The 25,610-nt window shown below is 34.6% G+C and overlaps 1 protein-coding gene across 3 annotated transcripts in view; it reads right to left on the bottom strand.

Annotated features, from left to right (window-relative positions):
- The window catches only part of Sik2 (salt inducible kinase 2), a 121,587-nt gene extending 95,983 nt beyond the window's left edge, over positions 1-25,604 (bottom strand). For all 3 annotated transcript variants that reach the window (XM_033764320.1, XM_010610676.2, XM_033764319.1), the window contains exons 1-3: positions 25,450-25,604; positions 13,694-13,810; positions 10,665-10,728 (exon numbers count right to left, since the gene is read on the bottom strand). In XM_033764320.1, coding sequence (XP_033620211.1) covers positions 10,665-10,728; positions 13,694-13,810; positions 25,450-25,584 — 316 coding nt within the window. In that variant the 5' untranslated portion in view covers positions 25,585-25,604. The remainder of the gene's footprint in view (positions 1-10,664; positions 10,729-13,693; positions 13,811-25,449) is intronic.
- Positions 25,605-25,610: the final 6 nt, after the last annotated feature.

The following is a 25,610-nucleotide window of genomic DNA, read 5'->3' as shown; positions in this document are numbered from 1 at the left end:
TATTCACCACTATGGACAAAGCTGTTAAATGCTTTCCCAGATCTGATCTTTAATGATAACATTAAATTAATGATATCTATCAAGATTAAATTCAATTATATGGCATGCTTCAGGAGGTGATGGCAGATAATTCTTCAGGCAGAAGAAACAGAAATTAGCAAAGTCACTGAGACAGAAGAAGCTTGTTAAATTCAAAGAACTTTAAGACCTATTACCTGTATATTGGAGTGATTATAATCAAGGTATTAAGTCAGACTATAGGTTCAAGCCGTGGTAATGCCACTTATTTGCATACTCTGTGATCATGGGAAAATTGTTTAATCTTTTTTTTTCTCAGTCTGTTCTAATGTAAACTGGATAAATGTATGTGTGTACACGTATATATTATTTGTGTAGTGCTGGGGATCAAGCCAGGCCTGTGAATGCCTGGCAACTGCTCTACCACTGAGCTACATCCCCATCTCAAGTGTAATGATTTTTACAGCTTGTTAAGTATCCTAGGCTTTATTCCAAAGCAGGGAAGTTCCTGAAAAGTTTTGTTTGTTTTAAAGTTTTGATAGGATCAGATTTCTATTTTTTTCTTATTTCAGATTTCAATTTGTAAGATTATTTACTTAGTACCTCTTACAAGAAACTCCCAGGTGATAAATTTATTCTAGTGTTTATTACTAAGGAAGTCTTGCTTTGTTTCAGGAATAGGATCTTTCTCTTCAATAAAATTCTATATATTTCTATATAATTCTATATATTCTTCTTACTCTAACATCCTAAAAGATTGCAAATGTGAAGCTCTCAGGCACTTATTTCCTCATATTTGTGTTTTTTTGTTTGTTTTTATACCCTGACAAATGTTTTGTATATTTATATGTAGTTTTTGGTTGAACTCTTGTTATTTATATTTAGAATTATTTTGGATCATTCTCTTTTTAAAATACTTCAGTTTTTTGTGAATATAGTACAATATAATTAACTAATCAAAAATAAAACAAACACCATAGCTTCATAATACATGAGTGAGTTATGCGCTGTAGATGCATCCCCAACATACAATTGCTTTTTGGTGTAAATCTAGTTAGATTGGGGGTGGGGACAGGTGGCAAAGGAAATATTTCCATAAAAAGAAGCAGATGAGGAGAACGCAAAGACCTAATGGCTTTCCCTGAATTAGGACACAGTTAAGGCAGTAGAAGTGAAGCTCAATGTAGCAAGCTGCTGCACAAGCTCAAGCCTAGGGTTTTGATTTTTAAATATGGATATTTTTTCTATAGTACTTTACCTCTTTCATAACATTTAGTCTCTCCACTGTTCTATCTCCCAGCTCACAAGATCCCTTTGTTGCTTCATTAATCTCCCTCCATAATTTGGATCTCACAGGAAACCTTTTTGATGATCTCTCTGACCACTGCAGCTCTTACATGTACTTGAACCTCCCACCATTCTAATCCCTTACCTGGGGGATTCATTCATATTGTGTAGTTTTTCTCTTCTTGAGTTGAAAAGTCCTGCTGACTGTGAGTTGACTATGAACTTCCTTACTGCCCCTATAGCTGTACCTTTGCCATGATCTCTCATTCTCACTATAACTACACCTATGCACACCTCTTACAGAAGGGTGGTTTCTCTTTTCTAGAATTACCACTTCCTGTGTTCATGATCCATCACCTGTTGGATACTCTGAGAATTTTTTTTTTAACCAAGCACCTTTTCTTTCTTCTCTACATAGTTTGCTTTTGTAGCTTCCTCAAACACCAAAACCACAAGGAAAATCATGACACAATAATAAACTCTATAGACTCTAGTCATCCCTCAGTTCTTTCCTTCTCTCCTTCCTTCTACCTTGAAATCTCAAAATAGTTTATAATACCCTTCTCCCTTTCTTAACCATCCATGTGTTTTTAACCTCTTGAATATGGTGATAGCTCTCAGTTTACTGAAGAACATTTTCTTTTTTTTCTTTTTTTTCTTTTTTAATTTTATTGAGTTTATTGGTACATTTTAGGGATACAGTACAGTTACACTCATTGTTGGGACCATGTACCTCTACATGGCAAGTCTTCTCATTTTTTCCCTTTACCTCTGCCCTCCCTTCACCCCCTCCGGATTTCTTTTGGATCTGTTGTGACTTTGCCTTTTTCATTCCTGATTGCATGGATCTGAGCCTTTTCTTTCCTTTTTTTGATAAGATTAGCTAAGGGTTTGTCGATTTTATTTATTCTTTCAAAAAACCAGCTCTTTGTTTCATTTATTTTTTGTATCGTTTTCTTAGTTTCAATTGCATTGATTTCTGCTCGGATCTTTATAATTTCCTCTCTTGTTCGAGCTTTGGGTTTTCTTGCTCTTGTTTTTCTAGGAGTCTAAGTTTCATCGTTAAGTTGTTTATTTGAGCCCGCTCTGTTTTCCTAGTGTGGGCATTCAATGTTATGAATTTTCCACATAGAACTGCTTTCATTGTGTCCCAAAGATTCCTGTATGTTGTACTGGCTTTCTCATTTATTTGTAAAAACTGTCTAATTTTGAAGAACATTTTCTTGAAAGCAATTAGTGAGCTCCAGATGAACAAAACCCCCCACTTCATTCCATGCTCTCTTATACTTTGACTAATCAAGACTGAAACCGTCCTTATTTCCCAAAACACTCTTCAACTTCACCAATTCCTTTCTCCCATCTGCCTTCTAGATAATGACATACTCAAAACTAATTTCTTAGCATTTTTCATTCTGAATTTCATTACTAAAACTTCCCTCATCATTTCTATGCAAGTAATTCTCAAATATCTACCTCCATTACTAAACTCTTCTTTTTTGAGAAAGAAAAATATTTACTGATCTATAAATTACATATAATAAAATATAAATTCTTAGGTGATTACTTACATAATTATTATATACTGTGAACAGCCACCATTCAAAACAAAAACACTTCTATTACCCTCTTGCCCCTTTCCAGTCAATGGTCCCTTGTCCCCAAGGGCTACTATTTTATAACTTGTTACCATCTATCAGTATCAGTAGTTCTAGAACTTTATGTAAATGAAACCATACAGAACCCAGTGGTGGCAAATCTACAACATGTGTGCCCCAGCTGACTATACCATTGAAAGCTTTAAAAGGTTTGACTTCACTGTTTTCAGCTTCTATTGCTCAGCACAGTGCCTGTAGGATTTATCCATGCTGTTATGTTGCTGCATGTATACACAGCTCATCCTTTTTCCTGGTGAGTAACCATATACTGTATTACCATATCACAAACTGGAAACATTCTCCTACTGATGGACATTTGGTTGCTCCTGCTTTGGATGATTATTAAAAAAAAAGCTGCTACAGGGCCAGGGATTTAGTTCAGCAGCACAGAGCCTGCCTGGCAAGCATGAAGTCTGAAGCTTGATCCCTGGTAACAACAGAAAAAAGCTGCTACAAACATTTTTATACAAGCTGCTTTTATGAACATTTGTTTTTCTTTTTCTTGGATAAACACTTAGGAATGAAATTATTGTGTAAATGAGTAGATGTTATGTGTATAAGAAACCATCAAACAATTCTCCCAGGTAGCTACACCACCTTACACTTCTACCAGAGAAGTATGAGAGTTTTACTCGCCTCATAGCCTCACTCACATTTAGTGTTGTCGGTCTTTTAAATTTTAACTATTTTGATTAATGTGGAATGTTGTGGTTTCCAATCTGCATTTCTCTGATGATTAATACTAATGAATTTTTCCTATGCTTACTAGCTATTTCTGTATCTTCTTTTGAAAAGTGTCTGGTTTCAGTTTTTTGCCCATTGTTGAACTGGATTGTTTGCCTTTACTGCTCTCTTTTGAATTTCATCTGTTTCCATATTTTTAATTGCCAACTGTCCATATCAAGTCACATGTTCTGATATTGTTTCCAATACATTTAAAATCTAATTCAACAGTTTTCCACTAAAATCAAACCTATACATACTGTCAACTACATCACTAATATTCTTTAATCGTGTTTGCTTTAAATTCTAAATCCCTGTTTGCTTTTTTTCTTTCTTTCTTTCTGTGAGGCAATGTCTCACTTTGTAGTTCAGGCTGTCTATGAACTCACTAGCCCAGATTGCCCTCAAGTTCATGGCAATTCTGCCTCAGCCTCCTGAATGCTGTGATTATAGATGTGAATCATCATGCGTGGCAATGTTTGCTTCTTGACAGTCAACAAGATCTATTAAGGGGTGGTAAGAAATAATTATGAATAGTGCAGGCTTTGGGACTGCTTTGTTCAAATCCAGATGCTCTTTCTTGCTGTGTGACTTTCAAATTACTAAACCCTTAAATGTCTTCCTTGTAATTCCTTATAAGGTTTGTTGTGAGATTTAAATAAACAAATTCAATACTTTAAATAGTACTCAACAAAAAGGCAGTGCTCACTAAATATCAGTAGTTATTATTTTTAGAATTGGATATTCTCTTGCTTAAAATATTTTTTCATGATTCTGCCAACTAATATACAAACGTGTGCTCATGCATGTGTGTGTGTGTATGTGTGTGTGTGTGTGTGTGAGACACTGGGACCTAATCTACCAGTGCCTTGCACATGATAAGCACATATTCTACCAATGAGCTAGACTCCTGGCCCTACTCTAACATCTTAATCCAGACATTCAGCCTCTTACATCTAAATAATTAAGTCGCCTAAATGGTTATCTTTCTTCCTCCTCTAATTCACTACACTGTTGGATTTATCTTCTTTCACACATATTAACTTTTGGCTTAAGGACAGCCACTCTAACAAATAAATAATCCTAATGTATACCTAACTCACAAGGTCTCTCATGATATCTCTTAACACATGCTTCTTATATATGTCAGAAGAAGGATTCAAAAGTTATTCAAAAGATTGTGCCTAAAATAGAAGTAAAACCCAGAAGCAGTAATACAAACATATTAGGGAAATAGGGGTATATCCAAACTACCCAGTTGCAAAAAGTGAAAGTAGTTGCTTATAAGGATGGGAATTAGGGATGTGAAGGATAAAACAGTAATATTTTTTGTAACAAACCTTGCATAATTATTTGACTCTTTAAACTAGCACATGTAAGTTTTGCAAAAATATCACCAACATCTTGTCTAAAAAAAAGTTTTGCAAAAATAAAAACTTGAGAAATAGTTACTGGTCAAGAGAGAAGGAATGGAGGAAGGAAGGAATGAAGGAAAGAAGAAAAATAGAAAAAATAGAAAAAGGAAAAAAGGAATAGAGGAAGGGAGAAATTCATTTATTGACTGAACTGAATAGTATATTCTGCAATTTGTTTGTCTATACCTAAGAATATCAACAGACCTGTGGAAGACATGGTTGGGCACATCAATTTTCTTAGTAAAACTACCCTATTTACAGATTTAGGAGTTTTGGTTTTATCCAACAAGCAATATAGGGATGAATGAAATTACTGACCACAGTTATAAGGTAATAAAAATGATATTCTGCAAAGATTAAACAAATCAGAAATGTACTTCACTGGGAAAGAAACAGGGTATGGTAATATAAGAGATCTTCTCCAATTGAGACATGAGGTGATGAAAGCCTAAACCAGAGTAATAAAAGTGGAAACAGAAGGATCAGTGGAATAGATTAGAAGAGGCAGAAACGTCTCTTTACATACTCGACTACCTCATCCTTGACAAAGGAGACAACCATTCTCTCTGGAGGAAAGATTAGCCTCTTTAATAAATGGTGTTGGAAAAACTGGATTTCAACTCATCAAAGATTAAAACTAGACCCCTATCTTTCACCATGCACTAAACTAAAATCCAAGTGGGTTAAAGATCTAAATATTAAAACAGAAACACTGAACTTACTGGAAGATAAGTTAGGTAGAACTTTTGAAGATAACGGCATAGGAAAAGACTTTATGAACAAATCCTTAGTAGCGTGCGAACTAGCACAAAGAAAAAACTGGGATCTCATCTTTTTAAAAAGCTTCTGCACTGTAAGAGAAATCACCAACAGAGCTAAGAGACAACATACAATGTGGGAAAAAAATTTTACCAGCTGTTCCTCAGACAAAGGTCTACTATAGAAGATATAAAAAATTAAAAAAAAAATCAGACCCCCCTAAATATAAAGACCCAATTCAAAAATAGGCATCTGAAATGAACAGACATTTTTCAGACAAAGGAAAAGTAGCAAATAATCATATGAAAAAATGTTCCACATTACTGGTCATTGGAGAGATGCAGATGAAAACAACACTGAGATTCCACCTCACCCCTGTAAGAATGGCTGCTATCAAGAAATCAACCAATAACAAATGCTGGCATGGTTGTGGGGAGAAAGGAACCCTTCTTCATTGTTGGTGGGAGTGCAGACTGGTGCAACCACTATGGAAATCAATATGGAGACAGCTCAAACAACTGAAATTAGATGTTCCATTTGACCCTGCTATTCCTCTGCTGGGTATCTTCCCAAATGAATTAAAAGAATCATACCGCAGTGATATATGTTCAACCATGTTTATAGAGGCACAGTTTGTAATAGCTAACATTTGGGAACAGCCCAAATGTCCATCAACTGGAGACTGGATAAAGATGTGTTTTTTAAAAAATAAAATGGAATACTACTTAGCCATAAATAATGATTTATAACTTTATTTTCTTCCTTCTTTGTCTCATTTGCTGGTTTCTCCTCTTCTACCCAACCTTTTAATATTTAAATGTTTCAGGTATCAGATTCTGGTTTCTTCCATAATTATAATCACTACTTAAATGGTCTCTGTCAAAAAAATCTTACTGATTTTACTTTCAAAATACATTCTGAGTTTGACTACTTTCGACTCCTTGTACTGCTTCAACTCTTATTTGAGCTGTCACCATCTGCAACAGCCTCCTGTCTGATTCTCTGTTTCTACCCCTTCCCACTATAATCTATTTTCAACACAGCAGTTTATGACATAGTGATTTTATTTTTATTTTTTTTAAAGGGCTTTTAAAATCTTTTTTGGTACCAGGAATTGAACTCAGGGCCTTGGGCTTGCCAGGCAGGTGCTGTGCTGCTGAGCTATATTCCTGGTCCCACAGTGATGATTTTAAAAAGCTTAATTAGACATAGTCACTTTTCTTCTAAGAAACAACAACAACAACAACAACAACAACAACAAAGCACCCTGTTAAGAATGGCTCCCTAGTTTCACTCAAAGTAAATGCCTAAGTATTTACAATGACCTACAAAGCATTGAAATGTCTCACTCATGCCTAACATTTACCTTTCCGACTTCATCTACTACTGCTTCTCCTCTGTCACTCCTGTTCTTTCCTCTGTTTTGCTTCTCTCCACCTAGCCTTACTGGCCTTCGTGTTACCCCTTGAACATATTAAGCACTCTGATGCCGCAGGGTATTTATGCTACCTCTGGATAATCCTCCTTTTCCCATACTACAGGACTGCTTTAAGTCTCAAATCTCAGTGAGGCTTTCCCTGACCACTCTAATATTGCAACCAACTCCTCCAATCCCCACTCCTCCATCTTTTGAGTGTGAAGAAGCAGGAAAATACAAGAAAAACTAAGGAGAAATAGCAACCAATTGAAACTGATCAAGAACTGACAAAGAGGCTGAAATTAGCAGGCGTAGACATTAAAAGCTATTATAATGTATTCTTGGATGTTCAATAATGTAAGTAAAATACTCTGGTTTCTCTTTAGAGCATATAAAAATGTAAGTAAAGTCATGGAAGATGTAAAAAAAGTTCTAGTCAAGTTTTCTCTAAAACATGTACAATGTCTGATATGGAAAACACACTGGATGGGAGTCATGCCAGAGTAGACACTCCAGGAAAAAAGACTAGTGTGCCGGGCGTGGTGGTGCATGCCTGTAATCTCAGCACTCAGGAGGCTGAGGCAGGAGGATTGCTATGAGTTTGAGACCAGCCTGAGCTACATAGTGAGTTCCAGGTCAGTCTCAACTACATAGTAAGGCCCTGTCTCAAAAAACCGAAAAAACAAAAATGAACAAAAAAATCTAGTGAACTTGAACACAAAGAAACAGCAACTACCTAAAATGAAATAGAGAGAAAAGGATTTTTTTTTTTTTAAATGGAAGAGTATCCATTGAGATGTGGGATGCTTTCAAACAGCTTAATATATATTTGACTATAATCTCCAAGAGAAAAATAGGATAGAAAAATTAAGAAAACAGTGGCTGAAATTTTTCTAAATTTGATTATAACCATACATGCATAGACCAAGAAGTTCTATGAATACCAAACAAAAGCACCATGAAGAGTATCACACAAAGGCACATTATAATCAAATTGTTAAAACCAATGATAAACAGAAAATCTTAAAAGCAAAGAAAAAGGTATAATATGTATACTGGAATAAAGAAAAAGTCAATCACAGATTTCTTCTCAGAAACATTGTAAATGAGAAGATAGTTGTGACTGTTAATCATGATATGTCAACTTGTTTGGATTAAGAAATGCCTAGCAGGTTAGTAAAGCACATTTTTGGGTGTGCCTGGGTGGCTGGTTCATGGAGGCATGAACTTGGTCCTGGCCCTTTCCTCTCTGGCACTGATCACTTGCTCTGCTTCTCAGCTGCCATAAACTTAGCATCTTTGCTCCATTATGCCCTTCCACCATGACATTTCTACCTTGGAGCTAGGTGATCATGGATTGGATATCCTAAAACAGAGACTACTTAAACTTCTTTAAATAGTAGGTGTCAGGTATTATGTCTCAGCAACAGGGACACAATACAACAGTGACACATCTTAACGTACAAATCAAAAGACTCAAAACAGTTAATCAAGAATTCTACACCTAGTGCAAATATCTTTCAAAAACAAAGATAGGGCTGAAGATACAGTTTAGTGAGAATGCTTGCTTAGCACATGCAAGGACCTGATTTTGATCCCCAGGACTGAAAAAAGAAAAGAAAGAAGAAGGAAAAAAAAAGAAAAGAGAGGAAAAAGGTAAAATAAGATTATTTTAGACATACAAAAACTGAATGATTCCATCACCTGAACTACGTAAAATATTAAAGAAAACGGTTCAGGAAAAATGAAAATGATCCTACATGAAAATATGTATCTAAACAAAAGGATACAGATAAACCATACATGCATACAAAAGAGTGTGGCAATGGCAACCATACTGGTCAATGTATTTTTTAAAAAATATTGAAATGTCTGTAAAAGATAATTGTTAAAAATAACACTATTGTATTTTACAAAATATATATGTTAAAATGTGACAGGAACATAAAGGCCAGGCAGAACGATTACTTTATTATTTTGAAATTCTTACATTAACATATGGAAACTGGTAAATACTATCTGAAGGTAGTCTATGTAAGCAAAAAGACTTGTACATGAATGTTCATAGCTACTTAGATGTAATAACTGGAAACTGCCACCAGCTCAAACATCTCTCAAGAGATGCACATACAGGCAAATTAGAATATATTCATTTAATACTACCTGCAGTAAAAAAATATTACTGTGTATGTTGACATATATGACAAAATGGATGAATCTCAATTTTATTCTGAAAGACCAAAAAAGAATACATACTATATGATTACATTTACATAAAATCCCAGAAGCTGTGAAATAATCTACAATGATGGAAAACAATGAAGTGGTTGCCTGGTGTACAAAGAAACTTGGAAGTGATGGGTATCTTGATTGTGGTGATGGTTTTATGCCCACTGTATGTTAAAACTTATCAAACCGTACATATTATATAGGTGAAATTTATCTATGTGAATTACTCTTCAATAAAACTGTTTAAAAAACAATTTTGGATTTAAATTTAGGTTAAGTACCAAAAAATATTTAGATACCTACAGTATTCTGGCTCCATAGAATAAAAATAAATAGGTATTTTAATCAAAAGCTAGAATTAACTGAACTTAATTTATTATTGACAAAAAAAGGATCACAGAGCAATTAATCAAATACTTTCTTCGTAGAGATAAATGAAAGAAGTTCCAGAGAGGTTTAGTGACTCAGCTTGAGGTCTTATATCTATAGCAAACACCTTACTAAATTGTAAGAGTCACAACAAGTGGCACAGTGTTTTTAGGCTACCACTGAACACCCAATACCTAAGCCACAGCAGGACTCAACAATATTCATTGTTTAATATTTTAAGGAAGGTAAAAAATAAAATAAACGGAAAGAAAATCTCTCTCACAACATGATATAAGCTCCCCTAATCATTAGTTAGTATCTTTAACACAGATGAATTAAGCAGTACTATTAACACAAGTGCTGTAAGATAAATTACATTCCTTATTTTTAGCTTACTGGAGAGTTTATTAAAGTCCAGTACTTAAAATTTCTAACTCATATTACAAACTCATTCATTCATTCATTCATTCATTCATTTATTTATTTATTTACTAATTAATCTTCTTTCCATTCTTTTCATTTATTTATTTATTTATTTATTTATTTATTTATTTATTGAGACAGGGTCTCACTATGTAGTTGAGATTGACCTGGAACTCACTATGTAGCCCAGGCTGGTCTTGAACTCACAGCGATGCTCCTGCAACAGCCTCCTGAGTGCTGGGATTACAGGTGTGCACCACCACACCCGGCCACATTACAAACTCTTAAGCAGAAAAATTAATAGGAAATTCTTTATTCATGCAGATCAGTGATTTTTTGAATTAAGAAAAATTAAAAGAAAAAGCTTACCAAAAATTTCCCCATTTTTGGCATATTCTGTCACAAGGTACAACATACTCTTGGTCTCCATTACCTATGAATAAATAATTCCAAATTAGTCTGACAAGAAGGAATGCAATTTCCCACATTTTATGGGTTTATCTAAATTAAAACTATTAAAAAAAAGAATCAGAGTAATGAATAATTTGGAACCTAGTAAAGTTTATAAGTCCTTCTGTTAGTATTTTTATGAAAAATCTAGGCCCTTGCTCTTCTAAGTACAGTTCATCAGCTAGAAGTAGCAGGCACCTGTTAGAAATGCAGACTCTCAGGGGTGAAGATTTAGCTCAGTGGTTCTGCTGTCTGCCTCAAAAGTACAAGGACCCAAGTTCAAGCCCTGGTACCAAAAAAAGGGGAAGAAATGCAGACTCTCAGGCTTCCCCTCAGACCTACTGAATTAGAATTTACATCTTAACAAAATCGTCAAGTAATTTTTACAGACATTAAAATTTGAGAAGTACTAATATAGATAACAAAAGTTTTGAAGATGAATTTTTCAATATCTCTTCACTTTTTTTTTTTTTGTACCAGGATTGAACTCAGGACCTTACATTTGTGAAGCAAGCGGAAGAATCACTGAGCTAAATCCCCACCCTTCACTGAATTTTTGAATTTGTGTTATCATGGTACCTCTAATTAGAGAGAGAGTAATAAAACAGAAGAACTTCATTTATCTGTTCTACAGCTGACCTAATCTAATACAATGTGATATTCTTCCTACTAAAATATTGATACAAAATATAAGAATTTTAAAACATTGTTTCAAAACTTCATCTTCATAGCTCCACTGCTAAATACTTTCACTGAAATTAGTTTTCTAGATTCAGAAAGTAAGTATGGGATTGCCACCACTTTGATTTTTTTCAAACTCTGTAGAAGAAATGGCTAATCAGAAAATTCATTTTAAAATTCAAGACAAGTACCTTCTGTAACACTCTTTTGTCATTATTGAATGACAAACACTAATTTTGCTCTAAAATGTAGGTTTAGGACTATTCCCCACCAGCTGAAAAAACTGAGATATCTGGAGTTTTGAACCAAGTCCAAGGACCCACGTTCTAACCCAAGCAGTAATTCAACTTTAATTGATTATTTAGTGTAAACAAAGACAGAATTATCAAGTAAATCATGGCAGTTTTATCCTCAGTTCAACTTATGATTTAATAAAAAATCAGAGACTTCTGGGCAGGGGATTTAGCTCAGTGGCACCCTGCCTGCCTCATAAGTGCAAACTTAAAAAAAAAAAAAAAAAAAAAAAAGAAAAAAAAAATCAGAGACTTCTAAGAATATGATTAGTTTCTAAAAAGTATCTTCTTCAGTAATTAAAAAAAAGATTAATAAATAAAATTTGACCCCTAGTTTTAGGAAATGTTTTGGATCGCACACTATAGTCTCTCAATTTAACAAGGCATATCATAAGCCAATAGTGTACAATCATTTTTTAATGCAAATTTCCATCCATAAAAATTGTTTAAAGATATATATGTATATATATATGTATAAACACACATACAAGTATTTATGTTTATATACACATAGACACAAATATACAATGAGTACACTCTGTATGTTATGAAATGCACACAAGTGGACACAATAATAACAGCTAGAAGATGTAATTTTTTTTATTACACTCCAAGAATATTTGTCCTATTTGAGTACATAGTAGTGTGATAGTAAATCAGATCTCTCAGAACAAAAGGCCCTAATTTGTAAGCCAGTTTCTGTGGTATAATTACTTTCCTTATTGCTGATTTTGATCATGATGTTTATCATCTCACAAAACTTTTGAAAATTTAATAGCCAGTGTTATAAACCAGAAGAGACTGAGTCCAGCATACCATACATATCATACTTTGGGGATCAAAGTCATAGGCCAGCATACTGACGCCTTTCAGTTTAGAAACAATTTCACAATTTAAAAATTCTACATATGAATGAATAGAAACTTTTAAAAAGTTTTATATTATTATTAAGCATGAAACACTCTTTAAAAATCTGAGAAAATGTTTAGCTCAGTGGTTCCACCACCTGCCTTGCAAGTGCAAGGACTCAAATTCAATCACCAGTACCAAAAAAAAAAAAAAAAAAAAAGTCTGAGTAAACAGCCAGTCACAGTGGTGTAGACCTGAAACCTCTGTAACTTGGGAGGCTAAGGAGGATTGAGAGTTCAAGGTAAGCCTGGGCAACACAGCAAGTTTGAGGCCAGCCTTTTCTATATAGCTTCCTACCTCAAGAAAACAAAAACAAAACCCCAGTGAAAATGTTTCTTTAAAAAAAAATGGCTATATTTGAAAGAAGCACATTTTATTTTATACAAATTATCTTAATAAAATCAATTTTAAAAAGATTTATTTTATCTGATGAAATAAGCCCCCCCTTAAAAAAAGATTTGGTTTTTTTGTATCACAAAGTATGACATTCTTTCTAAGTAACATAGTATTTCATGAAAAATAAACAATATGCTTTTTAAATAAGCAAAACTACCACATCCTCATTTGTTACAACTAAACCAGTTACTTAAAAGCAGTTTCTAGCAGTATATCACAGACACACAGTTGCAAACTTTTTTGGGGGGGCGGGTATGGGGATTGAACTCAAGAATTTGTGCTTGTGAGGCAGGCACTGGAACCACTGAGCTAAATCCCTGACCCTTAAAGAAATCTCTTTATGGGAAGGAAAGGGATATGGCATCTAAAGTATTTTTTCTTTTTTTATAACAGGGATTAAACTTAGGACTTTGTGCTTGAGAAAAGGCGCTGGCACAACTGAGCTAAATCCCCGGCCCTACAAACTTTTAAAATAAGTACCTAGCAGTTTGAGAGACAACTTAAAAATTAAGCTACCAGTTAGCCTTCGATTTTCAAATTTTTTATTTAAATACATAAAAATGGATATACTTAGCTAATATTTATCCTTTCAGACATTAGAAAAACATAAAAGGAAAAATCATGATGCAAAATAAAAAACAATATGAAAAGAGTAAGGATAAGCTGTACCTGATAAAGTTTGATTATGTGAGGGTGGTCTAACATTTTCATTATTTGTACCTCTCGGTAGATTTTCTCAAGGTTCACTGCATCCAGCTGAGATTTATCTATTATTTTTATCGCCACCTACATCCCAGAACACAAAGAAGTACAATTAGTATATAACAGTTAACATTTTCCAGTTACAAATCCATTTAATAAATGACATGAGACTTTGCCAGTTGGCCTCTACAACAACAGCTACTTTTTTGGGAGGGGAGGTACCCGGGACTGAACGTGGGACCTTGTGCTTGTGAGGCAGGTGGCAGCACCACAGAGCTAAATCCCTGGCCTGACAACAGCTACTTTTAATTCAGTGTTCATTCATTCATTTCTTCAACCAGTATCTCTTAAACTTCTATGTGTAAGTACTGTAGCTTTTGTTTGGCAGTACCTTTAGTACACCATGTAGAATAATTCTGCAAAGTTACATTATTAATAAAACATATTTCACCTTCAATACAACTATAATGTTTCTTTGTTCCATGTATAAACTGAAAAATTCTTTTCAGTTTCAGTTATCTCATTGTCGAAAACAAGTGATGACCTGCAAAATAGAAATTAAGCAGGCAAGTTCTGGAATATTACTTTTCTAGAAAAGTGATAGCTATATAGATATCTTTCTGTAAAAAAGTGAATTATAAAGTATTAAAACTCATGCATTTCAAAAATATCAATTGGATTAAATTTCATTTTAAAAATCAAAACACAAAACCTCATGCAATTATCCTACATTTTAACTTTCTAAAAGGAATGTGATTTCAGAAAAAGTGGCCTCATTCTGTCATCACTAAACAGAAACCCAAAAAGTTCCAAGGTTAATAATTTGAAGAAATTACATCTGAAGGTGAATGACTGGGTACTCAATAACCACACAATTTTTCATCCAACTAAAAAGAACTATTTTTTTTTAAATTAATAGATATTTGGGTGAAAATAAGGCAATCTGATTTAAATAAAATTTTCAGAGAATTGGAAACCCTTCACATTTAGTTCTAAGTTCTGGGTTCTAAAATGCACTTCACATTCTATTAAAATTCTAAATATCATTTAGCCCTATGTTGTTACAGGGTAACTTTTTTTCTCTTTTTGTGGTACTTGGAATTGAACCCAGTGCCTTTGCCTGAAACAGGGTCTTGCTATGTCACTAACTTGCCCAGGCTGGGACTGAACTTGTGATCCTCCTGCCTCAGCCTCTGAGAGTGCTGGGATTACAGGCATGGCACCCCACACCAAACTCAGGGTAACTTTTTATTTATTTTTTCCAGGGTAACTTTTAGTATCAGCTATTGTATGTGCCTTAATAGTTCAATACTCCTAAAAGGTATGCTAGAAAATAGGATTCTGCTTGTCACCTCACTCAGTTCCCTCAGTCTCCTGTTTACACAATTAGTTTTCTTTAGCTTATCTGTCTTTTGCTATTATCTCCTAAAGTCTACAGTAATGTTTATTTTTTCCCTTTTTCTATTTCTAACATGCTATACACAGCTTGCTTCTTATCCAAATTAACTGTAACCACAGAACAACCTAAGCTTCCCAGGGGAAATCGGATTACAATACATAATGTGTAAAATTAAATTAATTTCCTCAGAAGAAAAGAGGCAGTTCCTTTCTTAGGCAGCAAATGAATTCTGTGAATGCTGTTTTCATTGTTTGTTGTGTTTTATTATCATAATCAATAGAGTCTAGAAAGTTAATAGTGTTAAACTTTGTTAAATAAGTAGACTGATTAATACTGCACTTGCTATTAGAAGAATTACCACCTCAAGCCCAAAGACGTTTTAAAGAAACTTCCTCCTCCCAAAGAAGGGAAAGGAAAAAAATATGAGAAAAGGAAAAAATGAAAACAAAGTCTCTGTAAATAGGAAGGGATGAAGGGGTTGAAGGGAGGGCAGGGGAATGGGGAAAAAATAAGAACCAAGATATATCATGTAAGGGTACAAGTTCCCAATGATGATTGTAACTGTATGATATGTCTAAAATGTACCAATAAACTTAATGAAAAAAAAAAAAAGATTTCTTTCTCCCAATTAAGAGTATGGTAGGATCCAGTATTATCAGTTACTTTGGGCAACTCCAGGTGAAGAGATAAAAGGTAAGTGCATACTTGAATTTTCTCAATATTCCTTAGGAAGTTACCATCAAAGAAAAGGTCTTGTCCTATAATTTCTGGAGACTAGTGCCCCTACTTCAACAAAAAACTTATTATGAGATGGGTCAAATAATCTAAAAAATCGAGCCATAGAGAAAGGAATAATGTTTGTTCATTTAAAAACCCAGCACAATGTCCTTTGAAAATTTGTATTGTATATATCTTGAGTAGCATTTAACATTAAAGAAAAATGTTTGCATACAAAATACAAATTAAAGCAAAGTAATACTCAGAGATATCTCTTCTGCTGTAGTTTTTTTGAAACCTTGGCTTCAATAGTGAAAAACTAAAAAATACGTTACAAATATTAAAAATGAAAAACATCCAATTAAGTTTTAGTATTTAACTTTTCTTTAAAAATTTTCATGATAGTTCTCTCTTCAATTTTATCTTGAGCCACCAACTATGTATGCCCACAAATCTATATAATTATCACTTTGCCACTCTTTTTTGTAATTCTTCTATGAGAATTATGCTTCTATAAAGAAAAAGTGGAGCACGTGTTAGCATGCTCCTTATAATAGATGTAGCTTAACTGCTTTAACAAGTAGATCCAGAAAATGTAATAGTTCAAAATGATTCAAGCACAACATAAATTTATTTCTTGTTCATGTAGCAGAATCAGATGGATAAAGTTAGCAGGCATGAGGTTCAAAGAGGCTTTTCTATATTTAAATTGCAGCTTTCATACTTACTTTGAAAACTGTCTATATTATAGCCAAAAAAAAGTTTGGCAGGGTCCCAATAGGAGATTTTTATTGACCAGGCCTAGAAGTGATGTACATTATTTCTGACCATCCATCAGTTACAATGCAGTCACATGACCACAGCTAAATGAAAGGGAGGCACAGAAATAGTCCAGTTGTACGCCCAGAAAGAAGAGAGACAGTTTTAGTGGTCAGCTATGAGTCTTTGCCATACTCAATGGAGCTCTTTACCAAGAACTTCAGGAACTGTAACAATGATGATAACTTTCACAACAATATACTGCTTTTTAATTTTACAAGATGTTATTATATTTTATCTCATTTATTTCTCAATTCTGTCAAGTATATGGAAGAAGTACTACACCTACTGTTGATCAAAATGAGTTTTAAAAGGTGTCAGGAATTAGCATGTACAAGGGCCTGGGTTCAATCCTTAGCCCAATGTGCCCCCAAACCAAGACACAAAACCTACAAAGGTCCTAAAGGGAAAAACTTCAGGCCTTCTAAGTCCAAGTTCCATCTTTCTACATTTCAAAGAGTCTACTAGTCAAACATTAATGAGCAAATACTATATTTACAGCAACTACGATATGCCAGGAATTATGCTTGCGATAAAAAAAAAAAAAAGAGTAAGATCTGATTTCTGCTATCAGGGAATTTAATCAATTTCTGTGAACAAGATGAATTAACTTTTATTTTTAAAAATATTGGTATTTTGGGATTCCCCCAATTTACAGAAAGATTGTGTTCCAATAGTTCAATTTATTTATTTATTTCAGGCTTTTTTGAGACAGGATCTCCTTATGTAGTAGTTCAACTGGCCTTGAACTCACAATGTAGTACGGGCAAGCCTTGAATTCATGGTGATCCTCCTGCCTCAGCCTCCTGAGATCTGGGATTACAGGTGTGCACTGCCATGCCCAACTTTCAATAGTTCATTTTAAAGATAGGTATGAACTAAGATCTCTGAGAACTTACTCTATGCATTCCTTTTCCTACTTAGTTATGAACATAGTACCAACAACAAAATCTGCATGGTCACAAGAAAGTGAAGAGGGCTAAGAAAGTCTAAAAACTGAAGGATCTCTTTGTTATTGCTCATCTAACTTATTCAAATATCTAATTCTGAACTATACATATATTCTTAAAAACAATAAGGCAATACATTTTTATGGCAATAGAAAAATTAATTTCTTCTACTAGTAAAGAGAAGGAAGGTTTCCTCTCTAGTTTGGGAGGGGATACACTAGAATGATTAATATCACATAGTACTGCTAAAAATTCAACCTCAAGGGGCTTGATGGGGAGAATGAAATAAAATAAAATAATATTCAATCTCAGAAATATTCTGGAAAATGTGAATGAGAAACTATATTAGTACTATTGTGAACTAAAGTGTAATGAGATGGTCATTTGTATAGATTGCTAGTAGCAATATAAAAGAGGTTATAATTTTTCTGGAAAGTCATTTGGTGGTCTTTAATAAATACCTTAAAAATCATCTATTCCATTAAGCAAACCTGAGATGTCTACTTCTAAGAAATTATTTGAAAGAAACAGTCTGAAATGATGGCAAAGATTTTTGTGTAATATTACTTTTAGTACAAAAATAGAAATTGGGAAATAATTTCATAAATTATGGTTGTTTATATTATAAGTATTATAAAAATAGTTCTGTTTAGTAATGCAATACTTAAATTAAAAAATTAAATAGAAAAAATAAGAGTTGCAGAGTGGAAAAGGACCAGGAAAAACTAGATATAAATATGACAAACTTATCAGTGGGTAAAAGGATCATGGATCTATTTTCCTGCTTTACACTTCTTGGTACAATTTGTCTTCAATTATAAGCATTACTTTTCTAATTAAAAAAACAGAAAAATGAAAGTTGTTTATAATAACACTAACTTTTCTGCTAAGTTTCCTAGAATAGGCCTGTATAATTTTGATTCATGTATTAAGAAGATAATACATATAGAAAGCTTATGGAATGTTTAAAACAACAGATATGAGATCACAAGTATATAAAATACAAATTTGCAAGGACAAGCAATTAAATGTAAGCAGAAGTAAAAATTGTTACCCTGATGGATTAAAGACTGTTTTTCATTTTTCAAACTAAAATTTAATGGTAAGGTTGTCTTTATAATGTTAGTTTCATTTATCCAACTGAGAATTTATAAGATGATAAAAGAAATGATTACAAATAATTTCCTACCTATGGGCTGGGGACTTAGCTCAGTGGAGCTGCTGCCTGCCTCATAAGCACAAGGACCTGAGTTTGACTCCCCATACCAAAAAAAAAAAAAAAAAAAAAAAAAAAAAATCCTATCTTTAAAAGTATTTACACAATTTAACAAAAAAGACAATGCAATTTAAAAATCAACCAATGGGTGTTGTGTTGTGTGCCTGTAAGCCCAGAACTCAGAAGCCTGAGGCAGGAAGATGGTGAGTCTGAGGCCAGCCTGGGCTACATAGTGAGTTTGAGGGTAGCCTGAGCTACATAGTGATACCCTACTGCAAAAAACAAAACAAAAATAGTCTAAGGAAACAAATAATTCCTAATAGAAATGCACACTGTCACCACATAATACTATAACCAAAGTAATCAAATAAATGCAAATTAAAATAACAAAGAAAATATATAATTTTTATGAATTAAAAAACAAGTACAAATAAATAAATAAATAAATAACAAAGGATATTATTTCCCCCTACCAAACTGGGAAAAATTTAAGAAGTAGCATTCTTGGGAAATTTATGTTCTTCCTCATAAAAATGAATGGGTACTCCTTTTCTGGAGGGTAATTATATGTTTAGATGACATCAATTTTATTGTATCTATGTAAATTGTAAGAGGATATCAACCAAATGTCTTAAATTTTGGAAGCAGAATTAAGGATATTTAATTTCTTCCTCAGGCTTTTTCTTTAGGCTTTCAGTGTTTACAGTGAACATCCACAACTTCTGTAATTGGAGGAAACCATATAAATATTACATTTACTATAAGGAAGAATTTAAACATTTTTACCATTATTTCCCTGTTTAATCCATCCAAAATGTATCTTAATCTGTTTAATGTATCTTTGTTGTTGTTGTTGACTTTTTGAAACACGGTCTTGTTATGTAGTTCAGGTTGGCTTTGAAATCACTATGCAGATCCAGCTGGCCTTGAACAGTTGGTGATCCTTCTGGCTCTACCTCCTGAGTGATGGGATTACAAGCATATACCACCTTGCCTGGCTTGTTTAAAATAAACATTTTTTTTTTTTTTTTTTTTAACTAAAGAGTTTCTGAAATTTCCAAATTTGTCTTTTAATCTTCTAATAATCTCAAACTAAATACACAGGCTATTTCTCTTCAAAAAGATGGAAAAGCATTCTTCACAAATGTTCTGTAGAAAGAAACTTTAGCATCAATAATTCATTTAAAAAAGAGAGGAAAAAATGGAAACAAAGTCTTTGTAAATAGGAGGGGTACAGGGTTTTAAGGGAGGGAAGACGAATGGGAAAAAAATAAGAACCAAGATACATTATGTATAGGTACAAGTTCCCAATGATGAATGTAACTGTACTGTATACCTAAAAAGTACCTAAAATGTACCAATAAACTTAATGAAGAAAGGGGGCCGGAGGTAGTAGGTACACCAAAAAGGAAAGAAAGTATCATAAGGAATTCTGAACTCCTTCTGTCTCCAAGGAAATGAATCTACAATCAGCAGTGGGCTATAAATCAAATGTCATGTGAATCCAAGAAGAGAAGCCAGTTTCAGTTATTTCCAAATAAATGCTTTCTTAATTGCCTGATACTGTGATAGATTTTTCCCAGAGGATTTAAAATCAGAACACATTAAACTCTGTTAAAGTTAAAAATTTCTTCAGAATATAAAAATTTACACAACTCTTATTTTGTACATTTGTTCTCCCTCCCAAAACAAGACCAATACTTAGTAGAATAATTTGCCAATCACAGTATGTCTGGGGTGCCAAGAAACTAAAAGAATAATTATAATAAAGCCCATATATATATATATATATATATATGTATATATACACACACACACACATATATACATATATATATATACATATATACATAGTGACAAATATAATTTCTATTTTAATATACAATTAAAGATCATACATAGCTCTAGATACAAATACTATGATTAAGGTGTTTGATAACGAGTCCTTTTGATGTACATAGTATAACTGCTTCTTGAAATCTAGAATATTTTCCAGTACAATATTGGCACCAAGATTACTGAGAGGGGTCTTAAATTTTAAAGTAAAGTATAAAATCCAATGCATTAAAAATAAGTTTTCTTGGGCCAGGGATTTAGTTCAGTGGTTCCGCTGCCTGCCTTGCAGGCGCCAGGTGCCAAGTTTGATCCCTGGTACAAAAGTTTTCTTCAAGACACATTATAGTCATGGTGCAATACACCCTTCTCTGTGTTTTTACCCTTGCTATAAAAAAAAAAATGCAGTGTTGAATTTTAACCATTTTGGAAAGCTTTTAAAAAATCCTAAATTTTAAGGTAGTCTAGGAAGTATGCCTAAATATAAAAGTCCCAAAATGTACACAGAAAGCTTTCTGTGAACAAAAGCAGTTTGCAGAACGTGCTTCATATCAGTTCTGCATTCCACATTCTACTAAGTATAAGTAAGCAGCCTAACATCCACATGCCATTTTAATAAGATAATTTTCAGAACCTCTGAGATCGGGGATTTAGCTCAGTGGTTCCACCGCCAGCCTTGCAAGCTCAAGGTCCCGAGTTTGATTCCCGGTACCAAAAACAAAAAAAGAACCGCTGAAATAGCTCTAAGATCCCATGTACTACACGTCTAAATATTCTTTAAACAATAATGATGGTTATCCCAGAGTAATGGTATTATGGGTAATTCTTTTCATTTGTCTATACAGCTAAATTTTTCAATAATCAACATGATAGATTTGGTAATTAAAATACATAACTCTTTAATGTAAAAATATCTTCTCACTCATAATTTCCCTTCTAGGAATTTACCAGTAGTTTCTCTCTCCTAGTAAAATTTAAAATACAGACACAGTTATATATACAGAAATGCTCCCTGCCAATTATTTATAAGTGAAAACCAGAAAGGACATAATAATTCAATAATAAGGGAATCATTAAATAAGATAGGACCCATTTACCCATCTACAAGGTAAAACACTCCAACTACTTAAAATGTTATTTAAAGTCACATAAGAAAGCAAAATGCTGAGGTATTAAAGTTATGTGGGAAAAAAGATTATAATTTGCATATGTGTAACACATGATACTTATGAAAAAATGATTTAAAAAGACTAGAGAGAAATATGATATAACATTAAGAATAGTTTATTGCCTCTAGGCATGGTGGCACATGTGCATAATCCCAGCACTCTGGAAAGCTGAGTCAAGAGTACTGCAAATTTAAGCACATCCGGGGCAATTCAGCAAGACCCTGTCTTAAAATAGTAAAAAAAAAAAAAAAAAGGCTGAAGATGTACCACACTGTGAAGGCCCTGGGTTCAATCCTCAGTATTAGAGTTTTGCATGTATGTGTGTGGGGGGGGTGTTTACTCCCACTGGTGAAAGAATTATATTTTTTAGTGTACTATAGTATTCTACAGTAAAATATTATTTAATAAAAAACAAACATTTAAGGGGACAAGTGGCTTTTTTGGAATTTTACTTAAGGCAAAAAAACTATAGTCAGAAGGAAAAAGTTATTTCCTACTATAGTATTATTAATAAAATAAAACATTAATCAAGGACACTCACAGAATCTAAACTAGTAACCACTAATGCCTAAAATAGTTTAATAGCCTAAATGCTATTATCCTTACCCATTATGCTAATTTTGTAAAATTAGCTTCTCTAATTCATAAGCCACAAACCAGTACTACAAAGCTTTTATGAAGTATTATATTAGGAAGCTAGATTCTAACACCACCTGCCTTCCCTTTTGTGTGTAAAATTCACACAAATATCTAATATATGAAATACTGATTCAGATGATGTAATTACATTTCTTACATAATGTTAAGCTATTTGATAGGTAAGACCAAAGTGAAGATCTTTGCTATTAAAAATTTTTTTTAAAGAAAACCAGACTTGGATCTTCCAAGTTCTGTAGAAAATATATTATTTTGGAATGATACCAACCAAGAGACAAAGAGTCAGTTAAAAGTAAAAGGATTCAATTGTTCACTTAAACTAACTGCCCTAAAATTTGCCTCAGGATCATACTTGGAAAAAAAGACCTCTTGAAGTTAAAGCATAGCATATGAAGAAACTTCAATCAGCAGTAAGTTTAATCATATTTCTTTCATGGTTTTCTTTATAAGTATATTAATGGTTCTTACTGTACTTGAGTATGAGAACCTAAAATAATGTAAAATGATGACATTTTCTCCGGACATTTTAGTGGTTTTTTGGGACATCTTAGTTTTTAAGGTAGTTCCATGCAACAAGCTCACAAATATTTATCCAGCAAATAAAGAAGATAAAAACTGGTGCTTTAAAAAAATTAGCAACAAATAGTACTTTAAGAAACAATTTTATCTGTACACTTACAAAACAAGTCTTTATGCACTTCACCTATGAAAGGCCACACAGTGTTTTTGTAAGTGTAAGGAGAGCTACAAAAACCTTTCAGTTCAGCAATTTCCAGGTCATTTCCCTCACCCTTCTCTATTTTAATGTCTCTAATCCAACCAAATTACCACAAATGTTCCCAGTCACCCATCTTATATTTATAGTTCCTTTTTGTATGTTAATCAATGATTTCTTTAGGAAAGCACAAGGATGATAGAATCTGTAAAAATTTAGCTTTTAACGTAAATCACATTACACACTTATACAAAACACATAATTTACTATTTGAATGCTTTTTCCAGATCTGACTTGTGCCTTCAATTACAGGTGCATTTGATCTGTTTATTTAATAGCCAAAGGACGGTATTACTCCACAGTGCCCCCTAGCTCCCTAAAATATATCAGTTTGAAAGGGACACCATTTGAATTTTCAGGCTCAAGAGAAAGTGTCAGTTACCATCAACTCCACTTAAGCAGCTCTTAAATGGATACTATCCTAAGTAAATTTGACCTGAAATATAACAGCTGACAATTAAATCTTGCTAGTAATACCAATACGAAATGTAAGTAATAGCAATGGAAAAATATGGATCAATGAGTTTGGTAATCAATCAAATAAGAGCTCAAAGTTCTGCAGTCTCTCAGCAACTCGATTTTTAGACAGCCATTAAACAGACTCATAAAAATACACATTTAAAGTGACTTCTTTTCATATAACTTAAGGGAAATGGCATGACATTTGGCTGTGACTCTAGAAGAATGGAACCACTTCATTTTAAAAAATGCTGGGATCAGATTAAGCCAGAATATTCAGTAATGTCGCTAAACACAGTCATATTACCTTGCAAACTTATTTAAATTGCTAACACTAGTAAATCTGTGAGAGGAAAGTTTGCGACCTTGTCATGACATCACAAATAAGTCGGATTTGGGCTGCTTCAAGATCAGTTGGAAAAGCCAAAAAGCATGAAATAACGACCTGTCATTCTCCGTCGTTTGGAAATGGACATTAAGCAAAACTTCTAAGTACAGAGTGAAACGCTATGAAAATCACTCAAGTTTTCAAATGTTCTTCACCTTACACAAATCATTCTTTATTCTCCATTGAAAGTCCTACTTTATTCTCCATTGAAAGTCTAATTCATTCGCACTAACGGGGGAGAAAAGGGAACAAGGTGAAAACTGGGAGAAAAAACTGAAAAGGGGGGAAACTACAGCGTCAATTACAATCAAGTAGAGAAGAGTACTGTTTTATTCTAAAGAATGGTTTTGTTTAGGTCATTTTCCCAAGGTATTTACTCTGCACGTCTTAAAAAGAGACCCCGAGGAGGAGAGCAGCTTGAGGCGATGGAGGTGGGGGGGGGCAGGTTAGGTAAGAACCGAGAGTTGTGAGAAATATGTGCAGTGCAAGAGAACGTGCAGCGGGTGGGGGAAGGCTGGCTGCACCGTCAAGAAGATTTTGAGGGCTTCTAGAGTAGAGGCAATCTGACGTGGCTTTAGGAACGCGAACTCACAGCCAGAAAGCACACCAGGTAAGGGAACAACCTACAGATAAGAAACACCAAGGCACCGTCTGTGCAAATGCAGAGATGACCATTTTAACCAGTTCTATTGTCTGGAGTATTAAATGGAAATACCTCAGGCAAGAGATCAAGCTACCCAGGCACCAAATGAGAGCTCCTGAGGGTCAAAAGGAGGGCGAGAAGATGGACAGTGGCAGCCTGGGTATTCCCGACTACCGGGGTCCCTTCCTCACTGGGCAGAGAAGGACGCTAGGGTCAGGCGGCAGCACGATCCCTGTCCGCGCAGCCCGAGCTCAGGCGGTCTCTCTCCTTCGGCAGGCGACATCTCTCATCTCGCAGCCCCGGAGCTCCGAGACTTCCCCTCCCTCCCCACCCCCAGCCGAAAGCGGGGAAGACGCGGAACTTGGGCTCCGGAGCGGAGGCCACAGACCAGGTCACAGCCCGAGTGGGGGTCTCTGGGCGAAATTCCGTGCAGACATCGAGGGTGGCGTAGGGGAAGCTAAAGTGCCCCGGGCTAGGGTTCCAGACGTGCAGCACTGGCGTCAGGGAGACCTGGCCCCGATTCCTTCACTGCTCACCGACCCCAGGCAAGCTCTGACTCCCGGTCCCGGGCCCGCTCGCCTCAGCGAGTGGCGCGGCCTCTTGGGTGTCCCGGGTCGCACCACTGCAGCCGCCCCAGTCCGTAAACAGCTCCTCTCCCGAACCCTCGCCTCGGACGCTCCCGCCGCCCCGTGCCGCACCTCCGTTTTGGTGATCCGGTGCCGCCCCAGCTTCACGACCGCGAAGTTGCCCTTGCCCAGCGTGCCCTCGATGTCGTAGAACCCCACCCGGACCGGCCCGCGCTGCAAGTGCCTCGGGCCATCCGCCATGACCATGCTGGGCCCCGCTGCTAGACAAGGCG

The sequence above is a fragment of the Fukomys damarensis genome, unplaced genomic scaffold (assembly GCF_012274545.1).
Source record: "Fukomys damarensis isolate Sample0158 unplaced genomic scaffold, DMR_v1.0_HiC HiC_scaffold_16, whole genome shotgun sequence".
Classification (NCBI taxonomy): domain Eukaryota; kingdom Metazoa; phylum Chordata; class Mammalia; order Rodentia; family Bathyergidae; genus Fukomys; species Fukomys damarensis.
Note: the sequence above shows the minus strand (reverse complement) of the source record. Positions and strands in the feature narration are given on the sequence as shown.